Genomic DNA, 15,745 nt, shown 5'->3' with positions numbered 1-15,745 from the left:
AACGTTTACTTTACAATCACACATGATTGGGATCAGATCACCAAGTGATGCTCCGCCAGACAGGGTCGTTATTTCCTCAAGACAGAGGAAGGCTTTAGCTGAAAATGGAGAGAATATAAACCCTGCTCTGCTCATCAGTATCATAAATAAAACCCTGGCATACCCAGTTTAATCCAGTTGAGAGGTACATTGCTGCACAGGGATGTTATTGGAACCTGTGTGCTGCTGTTTGGCCCCAGTCCTCGAGGGAGAACAGAAGGTACTCTCCTCCATTTGGGATTATCACATCCCTACATGTTCAGAGTCCAGGATATCGCATCACAATTTCTGGATCACCACCTGAAACTTACCTGCCAGAGCAAAGACAAGAAGATGAAGAGTAAGTCACATATTTGTTTTACCTTGATTCAATGTGTCTAGTATTAATAATGATTACACAGAGCTATGATGCACTACCCAGCGCAGCACGAGTTAATCTAGCGTTTATTCAGACCGGTACTTACAAGAAGGCATAACAGAGACCTCAGCTGTCACAACACTGTCCAGACCCAGGTTGGACAGAGCTCCTCTAACCACGCCACATGAAAACGCGAGGTGCTACGACAGAAAACACATCAGTGGATATAAAATTAGTCTTAGAGACATTAAGAATCATGATCATGGTTTTCTTCATGCATGTATAGTAACCTTAGGTGCCTGATCTAGATATTGCTTCCCATTGGAAAGCTGAGTCAGCATTGCAAACTTGTTGTCCTGCAGAACATAGGTGCCCTGTAGCCAAAAATAAACAGAAAGAGGCCTTACAACAAATAACTGTGGTTAAGATGTCAAACACTTCACATGTGTGTGACCAAAAACTGAATCTCAAGACCTTTTCTTTGCAACTTCTATTTTACCTGATGGTTTGTTCTCAAATTGTCAATCTGCCTCCTGAAGACCTTTGTCCAGAACTCTTTACAGATGAACTTCATGATGTCCAACTCGTCTTTAAAGCTGGGAGAGTCCTTGGTCAGCCTCGACAGAGTAAACAATAACACTAAAGCATGACTTAGGATGAATAATGTACAACATGTTCATAGTGTGCTCAGCTACCTCTCAATAAGTCCTTGTCCCACTCTGAAGCCCATCCCCTCCAGGACAGAAATACAGACAGCTCTGTCCTGAAATGTTACAGTAAATTGTTCATTTAAATTGTTACAGCTGTTAGCTGTGATAACACAATACAAACCCAATTGCAAGTACCCCCTGACATATTATTTAAATTAAATTGATTCTCTGAGCTGATGTATCCATCAACAGGACAAGGTGTTGTAATTAGTTGGCCACTAGATGGCGATATTTGCTTGTATTCATCCGGATCAAATGAATGCTAATGCTAATGATGTCCCGTATGATTTCAATTGTGTTTCAGGTGAGGATTTGAAATACGTGTGTATTAAACAAACCTTGTTGTCCATCTCTCCTTTACCGGACTGCTGCTCCTTGTAAACATGCGACACGATCTCCATATGGAGAAATTCAAAAAGAGCCTCGTCTGCCATTTCTGACATCACAAAAGAAAGGACACTGACAAAGTTAATACAGAACAGTCTAAATAACGGAAATGTCGTTGTACTTTGATAATACAGATTAAAATATAACATTTGTGACGAGAATAATGTGCAGTAGATTGACAGTAGCTATCTAGCGATTGTTGTAGCAACACCTTTCATGACGCGAACATCCGTTCTCCTTTTCTCCGCGTATGGAAATGAATGCAGAGAAAACAGTACATGTTTTTGTGCCCACTGCTCAGCTGATTAAATGAAATACTACTTGGATAAACAGTTCAACATACCTGCTAATGTCGACCATAGACAACCACGAACAGGTCTTTCCGGGATGTACTAGTTCCATTCACCGGGACACTGCTCTGTCCTTCCGTCCGAAGCGGAGGTGGTCTAACCCTTAAAGCCAAAGACGGGGGCTCCACAGGACAGAGGCACGAAAATAAGTAATACACCCAATATTGAATTATCTTTTGGACATCTTTAGACAACCAAGTGAGTAAGAAGCGACAATATATAAGTCGAGTTATTGACTGCGACGGCCTGTAGGGCTCACTATCGGTGTACGCCGTACAAATCTCAAACAAACCCTGCGCTGACATTTCGTCCAATCATTGCCTCTTTCACGCACGTGAGCCATTTCTTAGTTGTGATTGGAGTTTAGAAAACCAGACACTTCCTGTTTACTCATATGACTCATGTTGTATCGTCTCTGAACGGCTTTGGCACTTTATGGGTTTGTTTCACCCAAAATGGGCTTATTTTTACCTTGAATCTTTTAGGTAACTTCCAATTGTAACTCTTTATGTACTCTTTATGTAGCCATTAAGAACAATACGTTTGGATTGCAGTAATGTTATAGAATACGATTTTCACGAGGTATTAAATGTGTGTGTGTGTGTGTGTGTGTGTGTGTGTGTGTGTGTGTGTGTGTGTGTGTGTGTGTGTAGTCATGTCTAACAGGTATCAGATAGTGGTGCAGGGCGAGGCATCTGAGACGGACTCTGATGATGAAGTGTACATCACCTCCCTCCCTCCTCCTCCTCCTCAGGCTGCCACCGTGGGAGCCAAGGTCGTTGTGTTTGTTGTTCGTAAACATCAAACTACGTCTCGGTTTCTTCTGTCATGTATCAACATTTTATTTGGTCTGTGGATGCTGGCAGGTCCCAGGGGAGGCATCGGAGACGGACAGCGAGGAGGAGCTGGACAAGGCAAGCAGAGCCTACGCAACGGGTCAGGAAAGCACCCAGATACTAAAGAAAGACTTGCCTCCACTTATTGTTGTGAGAGACCACCCTGATATACAATCTGTTGTGGAGGACATACCAAGCCCCACACACAAACCACATGGTGAGTATGTTTTTAAGTGAACAAGGCTTATCTGTATAGACAATGAAGATGTCAGTAATGTTTTGAATAGTTTTGATAATAATGTTAAATAATGTTCGATTACGGTCACTTATTTCTCAGTTGTTTATTTTACAGGTGACACCTTGTTACAGCAGAAGCTGCAGGAGTCTAACAGCCGGCTGTACTCTGATGTGGGGCAGATGGTACGGCAGGTTTACGGCAGTGCCAGTAGGGAGGTATGATGCTGTTTTTGATGAAGCATTCTGGGATGGTTGCATCCATAATGTTCATTTTTGTTACCCTAAAACGTAATCCTGTGTTTATGCCTTCTTGTGTCTGCAGTTGTCTAATGTATAATTGTCTCTGTGAAAGGTCCGCAGTGCAACAGCCCAGCTCAATACGTCACAGAACGCCATCATCAATGCCTCCCACAGCATCAGGTTAATCCTGGATGACCTGAAGGCAGTGTCCGAGAAGATTGACATCATCACCAGCTGTCAGATACTGCCTGACATTAAAATGAATAATTCAGATCATAGTTCTGCTCCTGTACCATAGAGAACCCATCGATAAGTGTTAAATTAACATTTCATCATGATACTCACTGTCATTTGTGTTCGTTGAGCATTAGAGTGTAAATGTTAGCATGTTGGCTATTGCTGCAGTGTTTACACTCAGTTTCCCTGTTATATTATCCTTTTTGTTGAAGGATTTTCATTTTGCTTAAATGTCAGATTTGTGCTTAGAATGCCGATAACATGAATGTAATTAAATGATAACAGATATCTCTCAAAGTTGGCGCTGCTGCTGCTGTTGCTCTATACTTTTTTTTTTTGTCTTTGATGGTTTGATTCCATTTTACTTTTAGTGTCCTGAAGTTGTGTTTTTTTCTGGCTCACTTGGCTTCCTGGAGTTCACAAACAGATCAGAGGCAATATTCATTTCATTTGAAACAGTTCTGTGCCAATCCAAATGAGCTGTCCAGTGGAATGCAGTGGATTACTCAGATGCTGTGAATTGACAGACATTCAACAGATGTTGAAATCCAGAATGAGAACAAATTGTTGTCTTTTATTCACAATTAAGAAATATCTGCTCAAGTTACAATTACAAAAAAGCGAGTTTTCCCAGAAATTTCGATGTGCAAACTAAAATTTTTAACTATAACGACATTACCTATATTACTATATTTTCTACTATATCTTACTGTAAGTGATTTGAAAAATGCACTTACATTGTACTTACACCTGTAAACAAATACACTGCCCAGGTGCCTCAGACTGGTGTGTAAACATAAATTAACACCACTATCAGCAGGTTGAGAACTGTGACCGCAATACCCACAATACCAAACAGGTTGTCAGGATCCACTTTGTACACATTCGGTTCAGAAGGCGCACGCTCACAACCAGTCACCTGAAAGACAGACACACACACTGGTGTAATAAAGGACTGCTCAGCTGTCGGATAGAAAGGAAGTATTAATGCAATGACTATTGTTGCCACTTGATGGCACCACCAGCATTTGAATAATAACACCTCACTTTTCTCATTGTAGCTATAGCTGAGAAGTGTTACACCGCACAGTATTTTGCTATTAAGTAGTATAAAAGTGATGAGGAAAAAGAAAGTTTAAATTTACCTCGTTGTCTCTCCCTCCTTTGTCAGTCCTGTGTTCCAGTGGTGTGTAAAGCTCCATATCCTTTGGTCAGGGATCGCCTAGATCGCATAAAAGACTTAAGCTTTAATCCTGTCTCACATTGACTAGATTCAAATATGCAGGGCAGACAAGACTCCAACCGGTGGCCTTTGGGGTCCTTTTATCTGTTATCCTCTTATATGCGCTTCAGAGACCTGTGCAATAACAGGGAATCAATGGATGCTGGCTGGGTTGGCTGCGTGTCTAATGGGAAAAAATGGAGATAAGGCCTCACATAAGGCAGGAAGTGAGCTCAGCGATCCAGCTGCTGTTCCTGTGTCAGGTCATATAGTGGCTCATGTAGGACAGGGACTGAAGAGTCCCTCAATATTTGGTGTAGACGTCACGTGTGCCTTCTTTTAATTACGTTGTGTGTATTCTTATTATTAGCATCTTATGCTTAGTCTGTGTGTGTCTGTAAGTATGATGGATATGATTCACCAGTGGAAGTCGCTTGCGGAGAATCTTCCCAGGAGAATTGTTTTCACCTTTTTTTCTGTTGTTCACAGACACAACGAACTGCTGACTCACATTAATCATGTTTAAAACCCAGAGAAGGGCCGACTGTCTGCGATTACTGAACCTCACAGAGGGCAGAGGTGAGGTTTTTCTTGGGGTCACAGAGGATTTCCTTGAAGCCATTCATCATCATGTGGTTGCAGTTGAAGTCTGTGGAAATCATAATTGCACATAATTAGTCAGCAAAAACACAAGATGCAATGCTATTTATTCAAAATGCGGAGAAACTTTCATTCCCTGTGAGGTTATGAGCTATCAGTCACTTCAAGCCTTGATTAAATTTTCATTGGAATAATAACGTCTCACTGCATGTTCACACAGCGGTGGCGGAACAGAGAGGGCGGAACAGACGACAGTAATCCATCGATCTGGGCCTCTAATGGGCTGCAGGTATAATGAGGCCTCGGGGACATGTGAATCAGTGATCTTAATTTAAGAGACCAGCATTTCAGCAAAAGAAGCATTTCTTTCATCCCATGATATCTATTATGTCCAGAGAACTGGTTTAAGTTCATCATTACAGAAGCTTTGGCGGAGCCTGTACAGCAGTCGAATACATAGTAACAGAAGAGGTGGAAACCGCCAACAGACAGGTGCTCATGACAACAGCTTCTTACGTCCCAGGATGTTGCTTCAAAAATACTGACATTCATTAAACAGTAGTTGTAATGCGTTAAAAGCCACCTATGTATTAATTTTACATTATGTAATGTCACTCATGTGTGTCCAGAATGGTAATGTAACACTGATAGGTGACCTTCGTAATTGATGATTTACATTTATTTCTGGAGAAATATGTTTATTTCAGCGTTTCAGAAGCAGAATAACTTTTGGTTTATGCATGGCAAACTGAGGAAAAAAGATCATTTAGTAGTAGTTTCTATCCTCCCTCTCAGATATCATATTTCTCCCAAGTGTTCGGCTGTACTTGCTTACATGTTCATGAATTGAAGTATTAGTGCAGTTTTAATGATGATCAGCGCTCAGTCATTGCGATCGTGAGCACGAGGAACAGTGACATTCGTATGATGAGCGAGAACGTGTGTGACTCAGTGGGCTACTTTCCCTTCAAGGCTGGGTGAATTTCTGAAGAGAATTGCTACACTCAACAGGCAAATAGGACATTATATTACTATTTATATGAAACATCTTTCCTTGTTCCAATGACAGTGGCTTGAGGCCCAAAGCCAGGGATGGAGTTCACGCTTGAGTTGGCAAACTAACTAAAGACTAGAGCAGGAGCTGAGCAGACAATGGACTAAAGCACAGAGGAGAGCACATGAAGAATGTGAAGCGTAAGGATGAACAGCAGAGGAAATAGACTATTAAATCACACTAAATTTTACATTCACGCTGCAGTCAGATCTTTGCCGGAGACGAAAGGCTGGTGTGCAGGAGTGTGTTTGTGTGCGCTCACTTGTTTGTGTGTGTGTGTGTGTGTGTGTGTGTGTGTGTGTGTGTGTGTGTGTGTGTGTGTGTGTGCGTGTGTGTGTGTGTGTGTGTGTGTGTGTGTGTGTGCGTTGAGGGCAGTCACCCATATTAGCCAGGTCATTGGCTGTCTCATGGGGTGCCTGAGGACACACTGTTAGTTTATCTGGCTGGCTGAGCATGGCTGCACAGAACAGCACAGGTCTTCCAAAGCAGCGACACTACTTTAAGACAGCTCTGCTTTATGAGCGCTGCTAGCACGTTCAATGTGGAATTATATCGCATCTGGAGGAATAAACTAGACACACAGCTGAAGGGAATAAATGCACAAAGAGCTCAGTTTGAGTCCAGCTGAGAAGACAATGAAGACTTTACTAAAGCAGATTTCAGCCCAGATTTTTTTCCCCACCTCCATTTAAAAATGATTATGCCTAAAATAACAGAATGTGACTTGTCAACAAGATCACCAAAGTCATAGACACTTGAACTCCCCCGATATCTCTGATCCAGGTCACTGAGGTCAGCCTATCTAAGGATGACAGGATATGACACAACTGGAAATCTAATCTAGAAATCAAAACCAACGAAATATTCTCAAGTTTATTATTTCATGCACCAACAGGAAATTGTGACATGGGGCAAATGAGAGCAGAAAAAAGTCAGAAAACATTCATAATGATTCATAGAACAGATCATCAATTTTAGTCAAAGTTCATTAATTCATGCAGATTCATACAGATACACTGTGTCTGAAGTGTCCAAATGTAATTGACCAGTCAACTGCAGCATTGAGTTCAATGGAGACAACTTCCTGTACCACAGCTCTGTCATAAACTTTCATATCAAGACGTATGTTTTCAGGCTGCAGAAAAGACGCAGTGTGCATGATGAGTACTTGAAGTAGCATGATGCATTCACATACATTCAGGTAGTTCAGTCGTTCCACTGTCATAACCCAGGTATTTTCATTTGTATATGTTTATTTTTTAGCAGTCCCAAAATGGCAGGACTTTTTATCGCAATGGCAGATGAAGACTGGAGTGTAACTGGAGTATGAGAATCTTCTTTGGACTTTTTGGAGAAAATTACAAAAATGTTATTAAGATTTTTAATATGAAATTGCATTATTCATATAATGACATATGACACAGTGGGTAACCGAAAGTATTCAGACCCCTTGACATTTTCCACTCTGTGTCATTTCAGCCATTTGCCAAAATCAAAAAAGTTCAGTTTATTTCTCATAAATGTACACTCAGCACCCCATCTTGACAGAAATTGTGATTTTTGCAAATTTAATGAAAAAGAAAAATGAAATATCACATGGTCATAAGTACTCAGACCCTGTGCTCAGTATTGAGTAGAAGCACCCCTTTTGAGCTAGTACAGCCATGAGTCTTCTTGTGAATGATGCAACAAGTTTTCACTCCTTTGGGGATCCTCTGCCATTCTTCCTTGCAGATCCTCTCCAGTTCTGTCAGGTTGGAATGTGAGTGTTGGTGGACAGCCATTTTCAGGTCTCTCCAGAGATGCTCTATTGGGTTTAGGTCAGGGCTCTGGCTGGGCCCGTCAAGAACAGTCACAGAGTTGTTCTGAAGCCACTCCTTTGTTATTTTAGCTGTGTGCTTAGGGTCATCTGTGCTCTTAGGAACCTTGAGTGCTGCAGAAATTCTTCTGTAACCTTGGCCAGATCTGTGCCTTGCCACAATTCTGTCTCTCTGCTCCTTGGGCAGTTCCTTCGACCTCATGATTCTCATTTGCTCTGACAAGGTCTAAGGTAAGGTAAGGTCTTAAATAGACAGGTGTGTGACAATGACACAGAGAGTGAAACATTTCAAGGGGTCTGAATACTTTCCGTACCCACTGTATATGACATATACTGGTATCCTGCAGCTTGTGTTAAATTGTATTGATTGGTGACTGAAACTGCAACAGATGCTGATGTTTTTAAAATACACAAAATCCCATTATGGTCATCATGTAAACACAAAAGATATAGGAAGTCCCAATATAGACCGATGTTTAATTTAGAGTTAGACTAACTTAAAGTATTCTTATTTCATCTTTTTTTTTTTTTACAAGAATTGGTGGAAATCTTCGAAAGTGATATTTTCAGCTTTATTGGCACAATTATACATCGTACAGTACAAACATTACATGAAAGTACACCAGATCTCACAACAAATGTTGTCACTTGTTCTTCATCAGCTTTAACATACAAGGACGTGAAGTTCAATTCAGGAGTTCAGACACATTAACATGAAGATTGAGGAAATTACTCTGGAAAACTCCAATCACATTGATTGACTTCAGAATGTCACGTCCAAAGAGAAACAAACGAATATGTCCTCCTACCGAATTCGTAATTGTTCTTTTTCCTGAGACTCCATTTTTTTCTATACATCAGTGTTGCTGCTCTCCAGTCAGATTAGAATATCTCAAGCACCCTCTTGTCTACATGATATTTTCTGTAGTCTCAGACAGGCTGTGTCCAGTATGCCCTCTCAGGCTTAAAATCAATTTGTCTAATGCGTCATGAAAAAACATGAGAATTCGTCTTGGCTCTGGCAGTTCATAATTCAGTCACTGACTGGCTCAGACTCAGGGGTACGTTGCTGAATCTCGTCTCAGAATGAGCATTAATTTAGAGTTAATATTTCATGCTCAGAGCAATAAGTGTAGAGTCCCAGGTGTGCTGTGATGCACCTGTTTCCTGTGGCGTTGAAACCCCCATTCCATTAACAGTATGTCAACACATATTTAATTTGTAGGAAAAGCAGCATCCAAAATGAACCGAATGAAATTAAATGGGGGGGAGTGGGGTGGGGGGGGGGGCGCACAAAACAATCATAACATATTTTTGGATCCCAAAGTGTGAGACATTTACAAAAGTCTGTGTGTGTGTGTGTGTATGTGTGTGTGTGTGTGTGTGTGTGTGTGTGTGTGTGTGTGTGTGTGTGTGTGTGTGTGTGTGTGTGTGTGTATGTGTGTGTGTGTGTGTGTGTGTGTGTGCACAAGGTGGCTGAGTGTCTGTGGGAACAGCAGATGGCCCGGACTCGTCCTCAGGGCTTTTCCCTTACATTGGTCTGCTTTGCATTGAGTCTGTCATGTCAGAACTGGTTTCAGCTGAATACTGGAATTTCATGCAGAAAATGAGAATTTGTACGTCAGGTGTGGAAGACATTATACACGTTCTGTCCAACAGAATCACTTGTCAAAAGCAAATTTACTGAATTAAAATCAACAAATTAGTGACGTTCGATTGACAACATGATGGGACTTCACGACCGTTTATTTTTGTTCAGCTGTATTCCTTGAACATTGTCATCTTCCAGGACTCCAATGTTTCATGTTTATTTTGTAGTTTTGGTCCTGTCCTCCCATGGCTGGAGAATAAGACCTGGATTGAAGAGGCATGTTGTGTCAAAGCGTTCCTTTTCTTTCACAGTGAGTTCATTTTCTTATGTCGTCTCTCTTTAGATTTAATGTTTTAGACCAGTTTTGATATGTGTCCACGTCTCCACTATGTTGTTTGCATTCACTGTTGGGTTTTTCTGTGTGTAAACTTCAGTTGGTTATTTTATTTGCTGTCTTCTCTAACAGGACCATTTGCCCTGGTCGACTTTATGAAACACTATCTTGTAAATGTCTCCCTGGCTGTTTGTGTGATCATATCCTGGTGGCAATGACAAATAAACCAGAGTCACGGTGCTGGGCAATAAAGGTATTCTGGGAAACGTTGAATAGTTCGACATTTATAGCATGAACATTGTCAAGTTTAAAACATTACTGGCTCAGTATAAATGAATTTCCTGTGCTTCAGTCTAAAAATAGATTTGTTTTTCCTGTTGGCTCCTTGAAAAGCCACATTGGTAAAGCCACTGTCTGCCTGAGTAAACCTGAGCTAAAGTGTCCTCCCTAAAGCAGAACCAAGTGGTCTTGTGCTTTAGATATCCAGCGTGTCCAAGCACACTTGTGGCTTTGACTGTCTCGAGATGGCTTTGTGCTTTGGAGCACAGTGGAAGAGGATTTAGCTCAGCCAACGCCGCTGTACAATTACTAGATGTGACAATAAGTAAATGTGCACATCGATCTCAGCCAGCCAACTGTCAAAGCTCTTGATGTGCGATAAAAGAGGGTGTAAAATTAAACGGCGGAACAAAGGTTCCGGTAGCTTGCGTGTGCAATCTCTGTGAGGAAGGGGAGAGCTTGTCAGACGCCTGCAGAGGGAAGATTGACAGCTTGATGCTAATGTTGGCAGTAGCAGCAGTATAACCCATCACAGTAATGGCTCATAATAGTCTCAACACGGTAAATTATCTGCTAATGGACAAAACATTGCTGAAATAAACTGCTAATAAAAACTGAGAGTGCACACAATCATGACAAACATCGATTATAATGTGAGCAGAATCTGTGATGCACATTCTCACAAAATGTTTTCACCCACGAATACTTAAGCTTGTGTTTCCTGCTGCACTGAAAATCGAATCTTATCTAATATTCCTATTCATGTGATCTTTACCGAAAGATTAGAATCAGATCAGAGTTACAGAGAGTTAACGGATTGGGCGCGTGATGCAGACAGTCAGAACGTGTCCACATATTTGAGAGTACAAACATATATAAGTCTCTTTGAGAAGGAGATCGACCTAAGGCATTAAAATGCTTGTGTATTACAAGTAAATATAACATGTACCTTTTTTTTTTCCTGTGTCCTCCTCGCTGTGCTGGTTTTGAACAAGCAACGCAATTGTACAAAACTCCCATCAGGCAGTTGGTGAATACATGTTCATCCAGCATTAGGAATTTCTTCAGATCTTTATCTGAAGCCACCAGAACCCAGAACAGAAATATCTGTCGACCCCCCCCCCATCCCCCACAAACACACATACAAACCCCACACCCCAAAGAATTTTCAGCTCTAGTTGCAATTCCGTTCAAACAAAACAATACGTAAACTACAAGCATACACACATTGCAACAAGAAATCTATGCGAGGATTGTAAAAAACGTCAACAGTTCTTTTCTTAAGCCAACAAGCAAAAATGTAATAAGATATGTGAGCAGTCAGAGTTGTTCCGTACTCTGATGCATGTGTGTGTACATATAAACGTTCTGTGAAATGATATTTGCCACAGAGACTCAGTATTATGTCTTCTCTGGTGTTAGCTTGTTGGTAGAGAAGAGAATGACAAGGATGAGGTGGAGATTCAGGCCAGCCGGCTTGTCAACTGCGTTTAAGTTTGCTCCTCCATTACGTGCACAGTATTTTAACCTAAAATCATATCCAGAGTGACGTGTGGCTCCAACAGAAACGTAACCCAGTCCCAGGGAGTTTTCCGTGCTCTCATGAGGTTTGAGACAGATGGTGAAGCCTTGTACAGAGGCTCCGTGTCCTTTTTTAGGCATTCCCCTCTGGTTCTGCTCAATTTCCTTGCCGCCAATGTGTGCCTTTGTGACTCTGCCTTGATTTGTTTGACATTGTCTCAGTTCCACTCTTTGTCGCCTCCGATGATGCTCTGTGTCTGGTCTCCCGATCTGGTCATAGACAAATTGCACCAGAAAATAGACCATTATGTGGAACCAGCCGTCCGTGGAGGGATTCTTACTGTTTTGATGAGCTGCTGGATCATCAACCGTGTCACATTCCATGATTGGGTGTTTTATACGTCCTGTAATGGCATTACTACAATCACAAGTTATTTTGGTCAGGGTCTAACAAAGATCACAACAAGGCAAACGTAAGTAAAAATCCCATGGTGCACATCTTGTACTGGACCTACAAAAACACAGATTTCAGGGCGTATATTTGTGGCATGTGTAGATCTTTGTCGATGATCAAACCCCCTTTTCTTGAGCTTGTATATAACATAATCCCCAGATGAACTCAACCACAGGTGCACCATTTACAGGACGGGCTGGAGAATATACGTTACACGCGGCACAATCTGGCATTTTATCATGAAATAAATGGAAAGGAAGAGCAGTTGTCAAACGGAGGTGTATATGTAGACAAAGACGAGCAGCAGGAGGTTGAGGATGATGCCAATGACTCCTAGCACCGCCAGGAATCTCTCCTCTGGGGTGCTCAGGTATGGACATGACAGGTCCATGAAAGATACTTTTAGTGTTACGACTAAACAGAAAATCAGCAATAATATGTGTATATGTGAATCGACGTTCTATTCAAAGGAATTTGAGGATAGACAATGAGGTGCTTCAGTCACTTGGCAGTTTTTGGCCTTGGTTGGTTCTGATCCTAAACCTTCCTATCTACTAAATGGAACATGTGGTCATTTTGAGAAATTTATGAATCTATGTGATGAATATGGCAGTGGAAGATACTTCTGGCTGTGCAAAGTAATGATGTAAAAATGTAACACTTACAGAAGACAGAAAGCAAAGCAGCAATATGGCCACCAAGCCTTTTACGAGTCCAACTTGCTCTGTCACGGGAAAGCTGTGCCGCGTTCAGCAGTCATATGTCGCCGCGTTAAGCTGTCTTTGAAGGTTTGAAGATAAATATGAACAGCGGAGGAAAGTGCAGATGACTCCACAGGCAGCTCCTTTTTTGGCAGCAGTTAGAATAATAAACTGTCCCAGATAAATATGGCGACTATCCAGTCGACCTTCACATACTTGCACTTCCTCTGAATGATCAAATCCTCCAAATACTTTAAGAGAGTGACGGCAGTAGATGGTGCCAATGGCTGGTGTTCAAGTCTTGAAGAGAAAAGCCTTAAGTGACAGAGGTGTAGATGTAAACAAATATGACAACTAAAAGATTGAGGATGGTGCCGATGATGCCCAACACGGCTAAAATCCGCTCCTCGCGATCATTCGTGGAGTCTTCCTCTCTGGCATGAGTGCTGCAGACATAGCGGCTGCCGGGGACCATGGTTACCATCACACAACCCCACCGGCACAGGGCGCGATGCCTGGATGTAGAGCAGAGAAGGTGCAGGAGGTGAACGGGGGGGTAATAATTATTTTTGATGCAAAGAAGCTGGACGTGCATTACCAAACATCACTTCAGTTAAAAAAGTTCCCCTTCATGCAACTGGGCTTTCAATATTCATCAAAGAAGTACAAAAGTTGAAACTCAGCGGAGAATGAAATGAGCTTTTGACTTTGTTCAGTGTCTGACCCACATTTCCTCCAACAGCTAAGGGTAATTTCCTCCATCTCATTGATCTCCCACTTCTCTCCTCTTCACTTGCCTCTCTTGTTTGCGTTGTTTCTTTACCTGTTCCTCATATATTCTCATCTTTTTTTGCATTCCACTGATGGCGCAACCCAACAACACATGTCAGTGCCCTCGGTTTAAAACTTCTTCACATTCACCACATCTTAGCTTTGTTTCCCTTCATCCTCTCATTTAAAACTCTGCTGTACTTTGATGCACATCCCATTCTTTCTTCCCTTCTTTTCATAAAGGAGCTCCAATTGTTATTTTTGTCATCAAATTAAAAACAAATGACCAGATGTCAGGTGACGAGCACCAGAATAAGTTTAATAAGTTTATTTTTTGCTGTTTTGAATCTGACTGAAATGCCTTCAGTGAAAGTGCTGTTTTTGGCAGAGGCAAACAACTGTCTTCATAGCTAATGCTTTATCTTAAAGTCAGGGAAGAAATACTTCCTTTGCAAGGGAAAAGTAATCAATCTCAAGTATTCCCCTAGACTGATGTAAGGTCCTGAACAACTGTTTTCCTTTTCATATTGTGGTATATTTCAAAATATATCTGTCTATTAAAACTAAAAATATTATAACTGAAAAAATATTTTTGCAGAACTCTAGGCAGTTTCTGGAATTATAATGACTAAAGAGGCAGTGGAAGGTCTGGAGACACATGACTGATTTGTTTCAGGATTTCTTGTATTGATCCTGTCTGTTGTTAATTACTTGCCACATCCTCTGCTTGAGCGCGTTTGTAACGCCTGGTTTTCATTTATTCTTGATTATTTGCTTTTTCCATTCTTCAAGGACTTCAACAACTTTCTTCTGATCTTGCTTGTTTGTGTTTTGTTGAATTCCTCTCTCGTTGTCCTCTTTGGATAAAATAAATAACACTGACATTAATGCTTTTGAACAATAAAGAGAGTGATTCGTGACTACGGTAACTAACACACAGCATATCCGCTGGATTCACACTATTTTGACTGTGTTCATGCAGTGCTGCTGAATGAACTCCTCAGATTAGCGGAATATTTGACTGGGGTTTAGTTCAATTTATAGCTTCAGGTACAACCAGGAAGAGATATTTCACTCATGTGGTGACTGATAATAATAACCGGTAAATAGATGACAGATCAGTTTGTTTCTAGTCCACCAATGGTGAACACTGATGCACAAATTGATCAAAATGTGTGATGAAAAGTCTGCTGCTGAGGTGTGATCAGTGTTGCCAGTTAAAAACAAACGAGGTTGGTTGCTGATGAGGGAATCATCTGTCGTCCTCTGAGAAAGTTGGCGTGCAAGAGGAGCAAAGAAGGCACGTTGGTGTGCATTTAAATCGCGCTGCGCGTGTGTCTGCCAGCATGATAACAATGACTTCTGGGCACAGAAAGTCAGACTGTATTGAGTTGCCGGTCCACTGGTCAATTACCTTGTGCAGATTTTGTCAATAGCTCAGCCCCCAACAATGGAATCATTAATACACAGACTTAAACACTGTGTGCACAAGTATTTGTCCAGTTGTTTTCCTCGTGATGAATGTCACTGCTGTGGAAATACAATGTTCTCAGTCAATACAAAGAAATCCGGATGGTTAACAAAGGAAAGACGAGATTCATCTTTGTCAGAGCAAAATATAAGCGCAGAGAAATATTAAGCTTCTAAATCAAAAAAAAAAAAAAACAGTTCAATCAGCAGCAACACATTTAAGGCTTTCCCTCGAGTCGAGCCGTTCAAAGAGTGTGTTCTCACAATTTCTTGTCATATTTCTTTCTCAGACTTTCTTCGCAGACTACTTTGCAGTGTGCGATAAATAGTGTCAAACAAATTAAAAATGCTATGTATTTGAATTGATTCAAAATGATATTTATTTGAATAATTCTTCTGAGATTAAGTTTCCAGATGAGTCCATACCCACATGCATACTTCAGTCTAATAACAAGCTGTGTTCATTACCACATTTCCAAATGACACTGTTTTCTCTGCTCGTCTAAGCTCCATATGAAGCATTCACTCGTTGTTT

At 41.2% G+C, this 15,745-nt stretch overlaps 2 protein-coding genes across 3 annotated transcripts; one reads left to right on the top strand and one right to left on the bottom strand.

The window, feature by feature from the left end:
- Positions 1 to 318: 318 nt before the first annotated feature.
- LOC144739854 (trafficking protein particle complex subunit 6b-like) lies at positions 319 to 1,550 on the bottom strand. Of its 2 annotated transcripts, XM_078622746.1 has the most exons (6): positions 1,458 to 1,550; positions 1,093 to 1,157; positions 897 to 1,014; positions 688 to 771; positions 504 to 597; positions 319 to 350 (listed from the first exon to the last, which is right to left on the bottom strand). In XM_078622746.1, the coding sequence occupies exons 1-6, from the start codon at positions 1,548 to 1,550 to the stop codon at positions 319 to 321; spliced, it is 486 nt and encodes a 161-aa protein (XP_078478872.1). The 2 variants fall into 2 exon arrangements, with proteins under 2 accessions (XP_078478872.1, XP_078478873.1); XM_078622747.1 differs by lacking the exon at positions 688 to 771.
- Positions 1,551 to 2,499: 949 nt separating this feature from the next.
- Positions 2,500 to 3,455, top strand: LOC144739852 (biogenesis of lysosome-related organelles complex 1 subunit 3-like). Its single transcript, XM_078622745.1, has 4 exons — positions 2,500 to 2,619; positions 2,711 to 2,897; positions 3,033 to 3,133; positions 3,270 to 3,455. The coding sequence occupies exons 1-4, from the start codon at positions 2,500 to 2,502 to the stop codon at positions 3,453 to 3,455; spliced, it is 594 nt and encodes a 197-aa protein (XP_078478871.1).
- Positions 3,456 to 15,745: the final 12,290 nt, after the last annotated feature.

The sequence above is a fragment of the Lampetra planeri genome, unplaced genomic scaffold, assembly GCF_965212315.1.
Source record: "Lampetra planeri unplaced genomic scaffold, kcLamPlan1.2.h2 scaffold_1753, whole genome shotgun sequence".
In the NCBI taxonomy this organism is placed as follows: domain Eukaryota; kingdom Metazoa; phylum Chordata; class Hyperoartia; order Petromyzontiformes; family Petromyzontidae; genus Lampetra; species Lampetra planeri.
The sequence above is the reverse complement of the archived record's forward strand: the minus strand, read 5'-3'. Positions and strand labels throughout refer to the sequence as shown.

What these genes read in the sequence shown, in the direction of transcription:
- LOC144739852 (XM_078622745.1), top strand. Translation starts at nt 2,500, where the DNA reads ATGTCTAACAGGTATCAGATAGTGGTGCAGGGCGAGGCATCTGAGACG. An exon ending in CCCCACACACAAACCACATG is followed by an intron (nt 2,898 to 3,032) that starts GTGAGTATGTTT and finishes TTTATTTTACAG; the next exon opens with GTGACACCTTGTTACAGCAG. An exon ending in ACGGCAGTGCCAGTAGGGAG is followed by an intron (nt 3,134 to 3,269) that starts GTATGATGCTGT and finishes TCTCTGTGAAAG; the next exon opens with GTCCGCAGTGCAACAGCCCA.
- LOC144739854 (XM_078622746.1), bottom strand. Translation starts at nt 1,550, where the DNA reads ATGTCAGAAATGGCAGACGAGGCTCTTTTTGAATTTCTCCATATGGAG. An exon ending in AGCAGTCCGGTAAAGGAGAG is followed by an intron (nt 1,158 to 1,457) that starts ATGGACAACAAG and finishes ACATTTCAGGAC; the next exon opens with AGAGCTGTCTGTATTTCTGT. An exon ending in ATCTAGATCAGGCACCTAAG is followed by an intron (nt 598 to 687) that starts GTTACTATACAT and finishes TTTCTGTCGTAG; the next exon opens with CACCTCGCGTTTTCATGTGG.